Source organism: Somniosus microcephalus, chromosome 24 (assembly GCF_052327205.1).
Source record: "Somniosus microcephalus isolate GS21.2 chromosome 24, FLI_Smic_1.0, whole genome shotgun sequence".
NCBI classification, from domain to species: Eukaryota; Metazoa; Chordata; class Chondrichthyes; order Squaliformes; family Somniosidae; genus Somniosus; species Somniosus microcephalus.
Window position 1 is genome coordinate 12103018 of NC_141010.1, and position 15588 is coordinate 12118605.

The following is a 15588-nucleotide window of genomic DNA, read 5'->3' on the forward strand; positions in this document are numbered from 1 at the left end:
AGTTTCTCTATATTGACAGCTACTTCGATCCTCTCATTATCTCCACAAAATTTCCAGGTTACCTCAAGGTCAGAAAAACAGCAGGAAATAACTGTGCTTTTTATTTTTGTACACTTTTTCACATTTTTCTATTGCGGTGTGTTGATGTTTTACACAAATGAGTATGACGAATGCACGGTAACTGCAACTATTTTTATATTAGTGGACCTTCTGTGGCATTGTACATACAAAGAGGATAAGGTTTCTCTCTTGTTTATGTTTCTATTTCTCTCCCATGTTCTGCTTCAGTGTCTCCCTTTTTGTTTTTCTCATACCTTTGTTTTTCTTTTCTGCTTATATCTCTGTGGTCTTCTGATTGTCTCTTTTTCTTTCTTTTTGGATAGAAGGGAGTGGGTAGTGTGGCAGGGAAGGGAGATAACATGGCATGCAAGTTGTATTTTGAGATGAGTGTGGGGAAAATGCCAGTTTATAAGACCTGTCCCTATTGCTTTATGCAAACCCCATGCTCCAATTTTGTCCCCATCTGCTTAAATCGGAAGCACCACCTCCCTACTATCTGTTCTGTACTATATTGCTCCATTACCCATTCCTTTCTACTACCATCTGTCGATTACACATCCTGTTTACCACAACTCACACATTGCCATTATATCACTGAACCATTGTGCTTTGCAGTATTACCATAGTTTCCCTGTCCCTCACCATGCATTAATGACACCTACAGTCCCCCTCCTTCGCGATTATGTGCCATCTTCTTCTACTTCATCCATTTCCCCTTCACACCCCCATTTTCTTTCCTTCCATATCACTTGACTCCTGAGCTTTATCCTGTGCCCTTGTGGCTCTCAGCACCTTAGCTTGTATCTGCTGCCAGCCACCTCCCTCCTATCTCCTACCTGCCACAAGCCTGATCAGAAACCAAAGAAAAATATAGGGAGGATACATTCTTGTCATGCCATTGCGGCCATCAGTTCACATCCCTCGCGCCCTTTCCCTTGCCCTCGACCCCATTGCTGACTAACAAATGTTTGTTAACAGTGTAAAGAAACATATAGGGAGAGTCTGAGCCAGGGTGGAGGCTGAAAGCGGTGGGGAGGCCTGCAGCAGAACAACTAAATTGATGCTGGGAAGAGGTGGGGCTGGAGCAGCAACACTGTTTGACCTGGGCTGGGGTGATAGCTTGAGGAAAAGCAGGCACTATGCTCGGGTCTGGAGCCAAAAAGATTAGGGAAGCCCACCAATAAAAACTGAATCAGAGCCAAGAGAGTTGGGACTGAGGGTAGCAACCTGTAGAGAGTGGGGGAAGGCTGGCCAAGACAGCAAAGCTGGGAACCTGTGAGGGATGTGAGATGGACCGGCCAGGGTGATGGACACAGCCAAAGGGGGATGGGAAGAATCAGGTTAAGTGTGCGCCAGAGACTGGGCAGTGGCTAAAGAAACTCGCTGGAGGCTGAGGCCAATGGGAGAGGGGATTGGGGAGCTGCTACATTGCCACAGTAACATTTGAACATTCCCATGATAAAATGCTGAAAAAGCTGGTTTCTGTTAGAAATGTAGACCTGAAAGAATTATTAAAAAAATCATGACAACAGAAAGTAAAGTTGGTGGACAGGAATGGTATACCATATGCACAATTCTAAATAATATATAGATATGAAAACATTTTCACACAAATGTTTGTGAGAATGTGGAATGCACTGGTCAAGAAGCAAAGTCAATGAGGTGTTTAAAATGGAGACAGATCCTTACATGGAAAATAAGAATATTAAAGGATATGGAGACAAGGCATGGAATTGGAATTAAAAATAAAGCCGCCACTGGCCAACACAAAGAGCAGAGCAAGATCAAAAGACCAAATGTATACATACACATACAAGATAAATACCGACGTTTTTTGAAAGAATATAATAAAATTACCTTGGGCTGTTCTGTATGTGTTTCAGCATAATTCGGTACATATTTTCCCAATTCATGTCCTTTGTGTGGTCGCGGCCGTTCTCGTGGTCGCGTTATTGGTGGAGGGAACACCTCTGTCTCTTTGCCCTGTGCTTCTTCTTTTTCGTCTGGACGCAAAAGAGAAGGATTCCAAGACCCTAGTTCAGGTAAATACTCTTTTCCTTCATACTGCTTCATTAGGTGTCCTATTTTGGTAAGAAGGTCTGTACAAGCCGCCTTTAATTTAGGCTTCAGACAATCTATCTTAATTATTCTTATTACGTGAGCAAACAGAGTTTGTATATCCTTGTTGGGTTCTACTGCTCGTACTTCTTCATTAACTTTAGTTTCAAACATATCATCAACATTTGTTTTGATTTTAGTATTATTGGATGAAGAACTTTTAACTGATTCCTTTATTATTTTCTTGGGATGTACTGGGGGAATTAAATCTTTATTACCTTCCTTTATCACTATTTCTGGAAACTTGGTTGTCCGTTGATCAGAAACCATGTTCACATTGGGCTGTTGACTGTAATTGCCATCTTTTGGAGAGTTCTTATATGCATCTTCGAGTAGTTTAATAATATCAAGTTGAGTAAGCTTAGAGTTGGGTTGTGTTACAGGATTTGCATTGAAACCTGTCTGGCCGTTTTTCTGCACAGCGTTATCCAGGAACTGACCTAATGGTTTGTGCCAAGATCCATCTGAAACATTAAGTTGAATCGTTTCATTATCACCAAGATCAAGAATCTCAGCCTCTTGAATAGTCCTACTGAAATGTCCAGGATCAAGTGCTTTACTTAGCAGTGGCTTTTGCTCAGCTTTAAGAGAGTCAACATTGAGGCTTCTAGCAACATTATTTTTTGACTTATTATTTCCCACCTCAATGATTTGTTCAGGTAGCTCTTCAATTATTGAAGGAGTATCGTCTGTTTCAAATACAGGAATTTCCTCTTGTGGGACTTCCACTACGGCTTCAGTGTGTTGCTTTTCTGTCTCTGGAGTAGGAAGATCCATTTCCACAACATCTGGGTAATCCACTTCAAATCCGTACATTTCTTCTGGTGTTTCTGTAGTTGTTTCTTCGAATGTAAAAACTGTAGTCCCCTTCACTTCCTGCTTGATATTTGTTATATGATCTGATAGGTCCCTCTTAACTCTCTTTATAATTTTGTGCTTTTTGAGATTTAGTATTTTACCCCTGTTATCTAACTTAGGAGAACCTATGCCTAGAGGAGGCCCGCGGTTATGATGATCACGTGGATCATGGCTTGACTGATGTAATGGAATTTTATCAGAACCAAATATGTTGAGAGGACTATGTCTGCCACTTTTCCTTCCATTAATGTTCAACTGAAGATGGTTTGCTCTGCCAAGGTGTGAACTAAATCTATTATCTCTGTCAAAGGATGGCCTTTGTCTAATTCTACTTAAATGAGGCATTTTTGCTGCCTTTGAAGAAGCCGCGCGTGGATCTAAATGATTTCCAACATAGATGTTCTTTTCACTTTCTTCTATTTGATGAAGCAGACCTAATTTGGAAGATCTCGCTAACTTGCTAACATGGTTCAAGCTCTCACTGGTATCAACATTTTGATTAAAGAATGATTCCAATATTCTGTGGTTCTTTAGGGACATCTGCGATCTTAGCACAGTTCCATTGATCATCAGAAAAGTTTCACTTACATCTGTAATACAAATAAAAGTGAAATCAGAAATATCATACATTTCTGTATTTCCTGTTCTATTTTTAAAAGTAACTTTATTCAGTACACTTTATTTATGATTGTTTCTCCAGATTTAGAAGATACAAATCAATTTATACTGTTAAATTAAGAAACAAATAAGCAGAACAGTAGTCCTTGTTTAATTTTATGCTAAAATATTAGCTTGAAATACTCATTAATTTTTAGTTTGTAAATTCTTTGTAGTTAAAGTTTCAGACCATAGCCTAGAAATAATTGGTACCTTGAAAGATGCATAACCAGAAACAACTTTGCAGTCCATTGGGCTGGTCCCAAAATCTAAAACCTCTCAATATTCCTTTAAATATGAGTTGAATTCTCCTTTAATTTTTTTTTCCACACTATTTGCCTCCACTGCCTCCCAGGACAGGCTATGCCTCAAGTTCACCACTTTCTGTGAAAAGTAATTGAATTATACTGTGTGTGCACCTTCCTTCTCTAAACTTGAGCCCGTGCCATCTGATTCTAGACGTTTGTGACACTCGGAGACTTAACAGCAGGATTAAATCTTTCTATTCACAAAAGAATTTAGAATCTTCCCAGATTCTTCACCCTATCTTCATAGCTCAGCTGCCTTAAGCTGGGTATCAGTTTGCTTTCCTTTCAATGCCCGTATATTGCTGCAGTCGTGGGGTGACAAGATACTCAGGTGTGGCCGTTCCAGGGTCTTGCACAGACTCATCAGGGTATTTTTTGAGTTTGCGCTTCCAGTGGGGGGCCTCATCAACCCGTCATGCATATTAGAAAACCACCATATTGCCCATGATTTTCTGACCTTTAAAATTAATGGAGAGAAAATTGTGGGCAGTGCGCATGCAATTTCTCAACAACAACAGAAAACGCTGGAAAAACTCAACAGGTCAGGGCAGCATCCGTGGAGAGAGAAACAGAGTCAACGTTTCAGGTCGAAGACCCTTCGTCAGAACTGGAAAAAAGCAGGAAAAGGAACAGATTTTAAAGCAAGTTTAGGGGCTGGGAAATGGGGGAGGGGATGAAAGAACAAAAGGGAAGGTCTGTGATAGGATGGAAGGCAGGAGAATTAAAGCGACATTAAGAGATATTGACAAAAGGAGATGGTAATGGGACAGGTTCAGAAACAAAGGATGGCTCGAGATGAAGTGTGAATTGCGCTGGCAGAGTGAAGGACTGCTGCCATGTGGGAGGGAAGAAAAAAAGGCGCAAACAAAAAGTGTGGATAAAAAATATAAATATGATAGGGGCCGAGGTTATGATCGGAAATTGTTGAACTCTATGTTGAGTCCAGAGGGCTGTAAAGTGCCTAATCGAAAGATGAGGTGCTGTTCCTCGACCTGAAACGTTAACTCTGTTTCTCTCTCCACGGATGCTGCCTGGCCTGCTGAGTTTTTCCAGCATTTTCTGTTGTTATTTCTCAATATGTGCAACGAGGCTCTTTGTTGTCAGCACAGCTCAGAAAATTATCCCCATCATCATCTCCTGGGATTTGTGCTGTATCCCTCTAGCTATACATCCCAAATTCAAAAAGATTAATGCTTATGTTAAAATAGTTGACAGAGGAATGTTACAAAAATGCAGTGTTCATTTGCTAGGATCACCCATTATCAGGTACGGAAGTCGGAAATAAAAGGCAAACTATGAGTTTTTGGCAAATTTCTAGCTTTCTGATAGTAATTTCTAAGATTATTTCTTTAAAAACGTCAATTAAATTTGCCTGTTAATACTGTTGTACATTCTTAATTAATAGGAGTAACGTCAGTGGTGGTAAGTGTATGATATATATTTAAATCTAACCTAAATATAGAGTTGGATTTTACATAAGGACGTTAGAATAGGAGCAGGAGTAGACCATACGGCCCCTCGAGACTGCTCCGCCATTCAATAAGATTACGGCTAATCTTTTATCTCAACTCCACTTTCCCGCCCTATCCCCATATCCCTTGATTTCCTTAGTGTCCAAAAATCTATCGATCTCTGTCTTGAATAGACTCAATAACTGAGCATCCACAGCCCTCTGGGGTAGAGAATTCCAAAGAGTCACAACCCTCTGAGTGAATAAATTTCTCCGCATCTTAGTCGTAAATGGCTGACCTCTTATCCTGACACTATGACCCCTAGTTCTAGAATCTCCAGCCGGGGATATAGCCTCTCAGCATCTACCCTATCAAGCCCTCTAAGAATTTTCAATGCAATCACCTGTCATTCTTCTAAACGCCAGAGAATGTAGAATAATTCCACTCAATATCTTCTCATAGGACAACCCTCTCAGCCCAGAAATCAATCTCGTGAACCTTCGTTGCACCCACTCTAAGGCAAGTATATCATTCCTTAGGTAAGGAGAGCAAAACTGTACCCAGTACTCCAGCTGTGGTCTCACCAAAGCCTTATATAATTGCAGCAAGATTTCTTTACTCTTATACTCCAACCCCTTGCAATAAAGGTTAACATATCATTTGCCTTCCTAATTGCTTCTGTAGCTGCATGTTAATTTTCTGTGATTCATGCATAGCACACCCAAATCCCTCTGCATACCAACATTTACTAGTTTCTGACCTTTTAAAAAATATTCTGCTTTTTTATTCTTCCTACTAAAGTGGATAATTTCACATTTCCCCAGATGTATGTATATAGTGCACAAATGATATATACATATATAAAATACAATGAAAACTAGTTTTAATGACCAATGTCAAGGCCACTATCTGGTGGTTCTAAAGTCAAATATTTTATGAGAACAGTTTCAGAACTATGTTAAAAATATATTTCTGGACCTACATAAAGTGATCAGTAAGTACAATCATGTGCTCTGAATGGTGTGTGTTCATTTGTATTTGTTCCTTCTGGTGAGTGGTCTCATGCACACTTTTGTGTTTTTGTCACGGTGTGTTTAATGCAGTTTTACATGCCTTGATTGTAATGTATTCACAGACATTTTTTCTCTCTACAGCAGTCAGATTTTACTTTAAATGTTGGGAGTTACACTTGCAGTTTGGTGTCTCAATCTGCAAACCAGTTACTCAACATTAATTACAATAAAGAAACACATTGGTGAACTGCAGAGTACAGAATTTATGGATATACAGGAAATTCTTTTTATCCGGCACCGACGGGACTGGCGTGGTGCCAGTTTATCAAAAAGTCCGGATTACAGAGAGGTATAGTAAAAGGTACGAGAGCCCTGTACACGGCCACAGATCCAGGCGTCCCTGTTGCATAGCAACAGGTGCAGGAACCCTAGCCACAGACCAAGCATCCCTGTTGCATAGCAACAGGCGCAGAAACCCCAGTTACATGGCCACAGATCCAGGAACGGCCACTAATATGAAGTAAAACTTACCTGAACCTACTCCTGAATTTTGCCGGTTAACAGAGATTTCCGGTTATTTAGGTGCCGGTAAATTGAGAGTTTCCTGTAATGTAAATGAAGGATCCACAGTACCAGAAACAAAATTGAGAGGTATAGGTCAACCTTATTCACATCTCTCTTACTCTCTCCTCAGCCTTGCACCATCTGTAGCCTCAGCACTCACAAGCCTTCCCTTCCCCGCTTCCCATCACTCTCCTCTAATCACATTTCACTGATCTTTCTTCTGTTGCTGCTGGCATACTCTGCAGCAACTACTGTCCTCAAAATTACTTCCCTCACTTCCTAATATCTGTAGCATCCATCACGCACCATCACACTGTTCTACACTGACATGCACATCTTTACAATTTTCAGCAGGCCACACACTAACACATTCCTTTGCTTCTTGCAGGACAATCTGACACACAATGCCAGGGAGAAGACAGGGACAGGCGGAGGGCCGCCATCCCTGCTAGTCCTGTGCCCATTAGAAGAGGCTGCACTGGGACTTGTGGGCAGAGGACGTGTCAGGACTGTTGTAACTGGCGGGGCTGGAGGATATGCTCAGCAGGTGTTTGGCCATCTTACCTCCTTTTCTCTTCTCACTGAACTCTCTCCCTCAACACACTCTGCATGACAAAGTGGCGCTGCTTTGAACTGGTGCTCATAAGAACATAAGAAATAGGAGCAGGAGTCGGCCATTCGGCCCTTCGAGCCTGCTCCGCCATTCAATAAGAACATGGCTGAACTTCTACTTCAACTCCACTTTCCTGCCCTATTGCCATATTTCTTGGTTCCCTTAGTGCCCAAGAATCTATCGATCTCAGTCTTGATCTCATTCCAGGAATCATCTATCTCTGCTAATCCTCGCCACTAACCCTTATCCCGCTCTTCTCTTTCCAGGTCCATCAGAAGTAACGTGTCAAGTTGCAGGACAGGAAGAAGAGGACAGCTGTCCTGAATATACATCGTCTTTCAACCTTATCCTTGCGGGCACCAGCTCAGAAATCAACACCCCACATAGTTTAGAGGGTCAGTTAGAGGAGTCTGCATTGGAAGATTCACCAGCACAAGGGCACAGGAGTAAGGACAGAGGGTAAGGACAGCCCAGGAATCAGCTTGCTGGAGGGCAAACCCACACCCAAGCCTTGTTGCAGAGATCACAGATGTTGACTTCAAAGGCCAAGCCTATGGAAGCAGATGGCTGTGCACCACCAAGTTCTCAGTGCACTAGGCTGCCTGTCAGCAAGCCTGTTGACAATGTCGGACAGTGTTGAGGAGTCCACCTCCAACTTGTATAGGGGCGGGGGAGGTCATTGTGAAAGGCATGGAAACAATGCAGTCAATCATGGGGTGCATAATCACCTCTAAGCACACTGTACCAAGGCCCTGGGAAATGGAGCCTTTGGTGACAGCTCCAATGGAAGCTCAGACTGCTGCCATTCTGGCTCTGGGTTCCAACATCTCCTCCAGCTTGCAAGACAGGATGGGAGAGGAGATGGGAGTATAGCTCAGTGGTAGAGCATTTGACTGCAGATCAAGAGGTCCCTGGTTCAAATCCAGGTGCTCCCTCAATGCCATTTATGATCAGCCATGATCTCATTGAATGGCAGAGCAAGCTCAAGGGGCTGAATGGCCTACTCCTGCTCCTATTTTCTTTGTAAACCTGGCAACTACAGGCCAGTCAGCCTAATGTCGGTGGTGAGGAAACTTTTAGAGACGATAATACAGTGCAAAATGTATTGGTATTTTGAAAATTATGGGCTAATAAATGAAAGTCAGCATGGATTATTTATAGGCAAGTCATGTTTGACTAACTTGATCAAGTTCCTGATGAAGTAACGTAGAGAGTTGTTGAGGGTAGTGTGGTTGACGGTGTGTATATGGACTTTCAAAAGGTGTTTGACAAAGTACCACATAATAGACTTGTTAGCAAAATGAAAGCCTATGGGATTAAAGGGACAGTGGCAGCATAGATACAAAATTGGCTAAGGGACAGAAAGCAGAGAGTGGTGGTGAATGGTTGTTTTTCAAACTGGAGGGAAGTGTACAGTGGTGTTCCCCAGGGGTCGGTATTATGGCCAGTACTCTTTTTGATATATATTAATGAGCTAGATTTGGGTACACGGGGCATAATTTCAAAGTTTGCAGATGATACAAAACTCAGAAATGCAGTAAACAATGAGGAGGATCGTAACAGACTTCAGGAGGACAGAGACAGACTGGTGGAATGGCAGATGAAATTTAATGCAGAGAAGTGTGAAGTGATACATTTTGGTAGAAAGAATGAGAAGCAATATGAACTAAATGGTACAATTTTAAAGGGGGTGCAGGAACAGAGAGACCTGGGGGTGTATGTACACAAATCCTTGAAGGTGGCAGGACAAGTTGAGAAGGTTGTTAAAAAAGCACATGGGATCCTTGGCTTTATTAATAAAGGACTAGAGAACAAAAGCAAGGAAGTTATGCTAAACCTTTATAAAACACTGGTTAGGCCTCAGCTGGAGTATTGAGTTCAATTCTGGGCACCACACTGTAGGAAGGATATCAAGACCTTGGAGTGGGTGCAGAAAAGATTTACCAGAATGATACCAGGGATGAGGGACTTCAGTTACGTGGAGAGAATGGAGAAGCTGGGGTTGTTCTCCTTAGAGCAGAGAAGCCTAAGAGAAGATTCAGTAGCGGTGTTCAAATTCATGAATGGTTCTGATAGAGTAAATAAAGAGAAACTGTTTCCAGTGGCAGAAGGTTAGGTAACCAGAGGACACAGATTTAAGGTGATTGGCAAACAAACCAGAGGTGACATGAAGAAACATTTTTTTACACAGCGAGTTGTTGTGATCTGGATTGCATCGCCTGAAAGGGTGGTGGAAGCAGATTCAATAGTAACATTCAAAAGCGAACTGGATAAATACTTGAAGGAGATTTTTTTTTACAGAGCTATGATGTGAGAGCAGGGGAGTGGGACTAATTGGATAGCTCTACCAAAGAGTCAGCATAGGCTCAATGGGCCGAATGGTCTCCTTCTGTGCTGCATCATTCTATGATTCTATGCCAATTGTTTGCTCAATCAGAGCTCTGTTAGAGGCGTGGCTCTGTGTCTATGGTCGAGTTCCTCACAGGTGTTTTCAGCCACATGCTCAGGGGATACTTCTTATCCCTCAAGCTGCCAGCCTGACACCTGATGGTCTGGGAGGAAGAGAGGGCAGATTGGGGACTGGCGCAGTATACAGGCATCATGACAACTGCCAGGAAACCAGGCACAGACCTGCATGATGCACTGCCTGTCGTCGTTGGCTTGTTCTCTCTACACAGATGCGGCCGGACCTGCTGTGATTTCCAGCAAAGAAAATGTTTTTTGTCTGTTTTTTGTTTTTCATACAGACCCCAGCATCTGCAACATTTTACCCCTTGTGACCCCACCTCATTGTTCTTTGATGTAATGTTTTCCTGACTGACCTGTTTGGACACCATTCACACCTTTGATTGCTGTGATTATCTCTCTGCCGAGGTGTGATAAATGGCAGTTAGAAAGATTACCTGTAATCATCTGGCATTATTCTCTGACTATATAATCTGTGTCTATAGGCATCTCTCCACTTCACCTGACGAAGGAGCAGCGCTCCGAAAGCTTGTGATTTCAAATAAAACTGTTGGACTATAACCTGGTGTTGTGTGACTTCTTACATTTGTCCACCCCAGCTAGTATTAAATAAGTGGAAGCCCTTCCTGTTCACAATAGCAAACACCTCATCTTCCGATTAGGCACTTTACAGCCTTCCAGACTCAATATCGAGTTCAACAACTTCAGATCATAACCTCGGTCCCTATTATATTTTTATATTTTTTATCCACACTTTTGGTTTGTGACTTTTCCTTTTTTTTCTCTCCCCCACATGGCAGCTGTCTCTCACTCTGCCAGCGCATTTCACACTTCATCTAGAGCCATTGTTTGTTTCTTTACCTGTCCTATTACCATCTCATCTCACCTTGAATATCTCTTAATGTCTCTTCTTTCATCCCCTCCCCCATTTCCCAGCCCCCAAACTGCCCTTTGTTTCATTTCCTGCCTTTTCTCTCAATTCTGATGAAGGGTTTCGACCCGAAACATTGACTCTATTTCTCTCTCCACGGATGTTGCCTGGCCTGCTGAGTTTTTCCACCATTTTCTGTTGTTATTTCCCTTCCTGTTGATGTGTATTCCAGATTCTTGATATGGAGCACGCAAGGCTATGTGGGTGAAATCAATTATGCTCGGCACCTAGGGGAAGCCTGCTATCCTGCTGAAGCCCAGAGCTCTGTCTACCAGCTTTGCTGCCTCTATTTGTTTATCTTAGCGAGGAGCGCATCCGTCTGCTTCTTGCAGCAATGAACTGCAAATGGGCTGATATTTGTAATGTCACCTATTGCAGCCTAGAATGACTCTGAGATGTAGAAAGTCATGGCCACAGTAACCTCAAAGCACTGGAGAGGTACCACCAACGCTGCCTCCGCAAGATCTTGCAAATCCATTGGCAGGATAGGCGCACCAATGTCAGTGTTCTTGCTCAGGCCAACATCCCCAGTATCGAAGCTTTGACCACACTCGATCAGCTCCGATGGACGGGTCACATTGTCCGCATGCCCGATACGAGACTCCCAAAACAAGCGCTCTACTCGGAGCTCCGACACAGCAAGAGAGCCCCAGGTGGGCAGATAAAACACTTCAAGGACACCCTCAAAGCCTCCTTGAAAAAGTGTAACATCCCCATCGACACCTGTGAATCCCTGGCCCAAGACTGCACAAAGTGGAGGAGAAGCATCCGGGAAGGCGCCGAAAACCTTGAGTCTCTTCGCCGGGAGCAAGCGGAAGCCAAGCGCAAGCAGCGCACGTCAAGCCAAGCACCCCACCCACCCGCCCCCTTCAACCACCGTCTGCCCCACCTGTGACAGAGACTGTAGGTCCCGCATTGGACTAATCAGTCACCCGAGAACTCATTTTTAATGTGTAAGCAAGTCATCCTCAGCTCCGAGGGGCTGCCTAAGAACCTTTAGAACCACAGGCAATAAAGTCTGTGACCAGGTTCAGGGCTGCAGTTGGTGCTGCAACAGGTGACACAGCTCTGTCTCAGCATCCCTGCTGAGGTGAAGCCGGCGTACACACTGCTCCTCCATTAACTGAAGGTAAGATGTTCTGTTCCAGTGCACTCCCATGGTGCAAGGCCTCCTGCACCCTCCCCTGCTTCACCCAGCAGCTGCAGGTCTCTGCACTCCGACCCGCTGCTCTTCTTCCTCATCATCCTCCAGCCCCAATGGCAGCACACCCATATTGGCAGAGTAACTTTGTGCACAAGCCTCTGGGTAGAGGCTGTCCTCCAGCTCCAACAAATGACTCTCCACAATTTTTGAACTCGGCTGCAGCAGCCAACACAGCCAAAAATAGGCTTAGAAGTCCACAGTCAGTCTAAACAGTCTACCCCAATCGTTCAACCCTTTTAAAAAAAAATCTTTTTACATCCTTCGGGAGAAATTGTTGATTTTCCTCAGGGATGGAGATTTTCCTATTTGGTTTGCACAGAAACAATCACTGACACTCTACTACAGGCTGCAGCAGTCTGGTTTCAAGGAGTTAATGGCTATTTTGGTCGTGGACAACAGAGAAGAAAGCTGAAATTCTGTAAGTGCCTGAATTGAGGTTTGGAATGCTGCTGTTTCTGGTGCTTGTCTATTCTTGGTCATGAAGACTCAACTGTGAGCCTAGGCAGCAGTTGCCATCATCGGAAGAAATGTAACTGGATTTCTGAGTGTTTCTGCACAAATTCATTTAAAAGGTATGTCCAGGACTCTGCTCACTGGTCTCCAACTGCCACCCAGAGTTCTAATGTTACAAAACAGTTGATGGAACAATCAACTCTTTTCTAAACATAGAGGGCAGGATTTTTCATTGGGCCGTGGAGTCGGGATTGGAGGCGTGGGGAGGGGGGGGGGGGTTAAAATCCTGAAATCAGGGGTCCCGACCCCATCCTGCACCCAAACCCGCCTCCATGCCAGTTTCAAAGGAGGCGGGTACCCGCCCCACACTGGGACCCGCCTGCCCGAGGCGGGAAGGGATTAGTGCCAATTAACTGCCTGTTAACAGGTAGTTAACAGGCAGTTTTTAGCCTAATCCCTATTTTTAAGCTTGAACTGTGGGATTCCCGACGGCTCCAAACCACGCTAAGTTAGAGGAGGCGGGCCGTCGGGTTGAAGGACTTGGAGGGGTCAAGATGTCAGTGTTCAGGTGAGTGATGTGTGCATGAGTGCAAAGGTAAATGTGCTTGGTGAGTCTAAAGTGATTAAATAAGTTTTACATACCATTTCTTACCTTTTCAGCCTTCCTTCCTTTAGATCTCGGGAGTCCCTCATCTCACCGGCACAGAAAGCAGAATGGCTGCGAACTGTCAAAAGTGACAGCCTGCAGCTTTCTGTGCAGGAGAGATTTCTAACTGAGTCTGTGGAGAAAGAATCATGTTAGAAGTAAGACTGTCAGTGTTTGACAGCTTCAAACAGCTGTGAAACGCTGATATTTCATCTGTCAAAACCTCTTGACAGATGAAATTTCAGTCTGTGACATCATCTGTTGCCGGGTGGCCCTTAATTGGCCTGCTGAGCCCACTGGGCGGGCTCAACAAAGTCAATCAAGTTAAAATCGCGTGGATTGGCCGCATCTCGATGGAGGTGGGACTACAACCCCGAAAGTTGTAGTCTCGCCTCCAACCCGACTCCATAATGAAAATCCAGCCCAGAAACTTAAATGAAGCCCTAGGTTCTTTTAAAACCTTTGTCGTGAAGTTCAATATAAGGCTTTGCAAAGCTGAAGTAATGTAAGGCTACTTCCTTGAATTGGGCTCAAACCTTAGATGAAAAAGAGAAACTACTTATTCCCTCCATTCCAACATCACTTTTGGCAGTGTGCATTGTAGGACCCTGGGCTTTTCCAGTAATCCTGCCTCTTATACAACCAAAGGTAAGCAGGCATACTTGCCGTACAGGGCGACATGCAGGGCCCATAAAGCCATTTTTGAACTGCAACCGATCCCAGAGAGATTGCTACATGAATTGAGGACTTACCAGTGAGGGTACAGCAAAAGGCTACAGCCTTGGAATCTTTGGGTAGACTGGCCTGTTTGTCCCTCCCGCTGCGCCCCCACCCCCCACACCCAACAAAGCGGCACGGTGCCACTCCGAAATCCCATTAGTTCCACGAGTTGGGCAGCCCAGTAGCCTGATACTGACACAACAGGTATCCAGCTCTAAGACATCAGTGTTGGCTGTGGCTCAGTGGGTAGTATAGTTGCTTCTGAGTCATGAAGGTTGTGGGTTCAAGTCCCACTCCAGGGACCTGTGTACATAAAACTAGGCTGACACTCCAGTGCAGTGCCGCACTGTCGGAGGTGCCGTCTTTCAGATGAGACATTAAACCAAGGCCCCGTCTGCTCTCTCAGGTGGACGTAAAAGATCCCAAGGCACTATTTCGAAGAAGAACAGGGGAGTTAATCCTGGTGTCCTGGCCAATATTAATCCCTCAATCCACACAACAACAACAACAGATTATCTGGCCATTATCACATTGTTGTTTGTGGGAGCTTGCTGTGTGCAAATTGGCTGCTGTGTTTCCCACATTACAACAGTAGGTGTCGCTAGCAAGGCCCATCCCTAATTGCCCTCGAGAAGGTGGTGGTGAGCTGCCTTCTTGAACCGCTGCAGTCCGTGTGGTGAAGGTGCTCCCACAGTGCTGTTAGGGAGAGAATTCCAGGACTTTGACCCAGCGACGATGAAGGATCGGCGATATACCTCGAAGTCAGGATGGTGTGTGACTTGGAAGGGAACCTGGAGGTGGTGGAGTTCCTCTGTAAGTAAGATTGTCAATTAGCTCTGAAGTTGGGAGAATTTTGTGCTATGGACCCCTGCCCATTAGATACTGCATTAAGACTGCTAGAACCTATTTTATACAAGGATCCTTAAAGCCAGCAGATTGATGAGATGTTTATCCCATACTCTGGGCTGAATTCAAACTCAGTCCCAAAAGGCTAGTATCTATCTCACACACAGCCTGCTGCTTCCCTTTTTAATAATTTAGCATACAGTATCCCACTGATTACTGGAACTTAAAGTATTTAGGAGCAATTCATCCCCATATACTAATTTTGTAGCAAGTACATTCCTAATAATATGGTATTTTTGTTTAATTTTCTTGAGACCAAAGTTATGGCCCAATGTCCATTGCGCAGGACACAAAATTGAAAACAGTAAAAAACAGGTGGCAAATCTGGACATAGCGATTAGGTAATGCCAAGTGTGAGTTTTAAAAACCTGAAATTGGCATGAGGGAGGTAAGAAGTTCATAGTTTTGAGGTCCTAGGAAAGAATTGGAGCAGGAGGCTGCAATGCGTCTCGATTTGAACACAACACAGGGATAGGTAGAAGGAAGAATGTTTAGGATGGCATCTTTCCAACTTTAAGAAAGCTTGGGCTCCATGCGCCTCCTGTTAGTGCCCCCCGGAGGCGTTAACGGGACGTAAGTGGGTTTGCGACCGGGCGCGGCGATATCAAGGCCTCCCGCTA

At 44.0% G+C, this 15588-nt stretch overlaps 1 protein-coding gene and 1 non-coding gene across 2 annotated transcripts in view; one reads left to right on the forward strand and one right to left on the reverse strand.

The window, feature by feature from the left end:
• The window catches only part of LOC147101065 (leucine-rich repeat-containing protein 37A3-like), a 142232-nt gene that overhangs the window by 65434 nt on the left and 61210 nt on the right, over positions 1-15588 (reverse strand). The window contains exon 9 of the mRNA XM_085966218.1: positions 1918-3626. Within this exon, the coding sequence (XP_085822344.1) occupies positions 1918-3626 (1709 nt within the window). The remainder of the gene's footprint in view (positions 1-1917; positions 3627-15588) is intronic.
• On the forward strand, positions 8506-8577 carry trnac-gca (transfer RNA cysteine (anticodon GCA)). Its single transcript has one exon. It is a non-coding gene; the product is annotated as a tRNA-Cys (tRNA).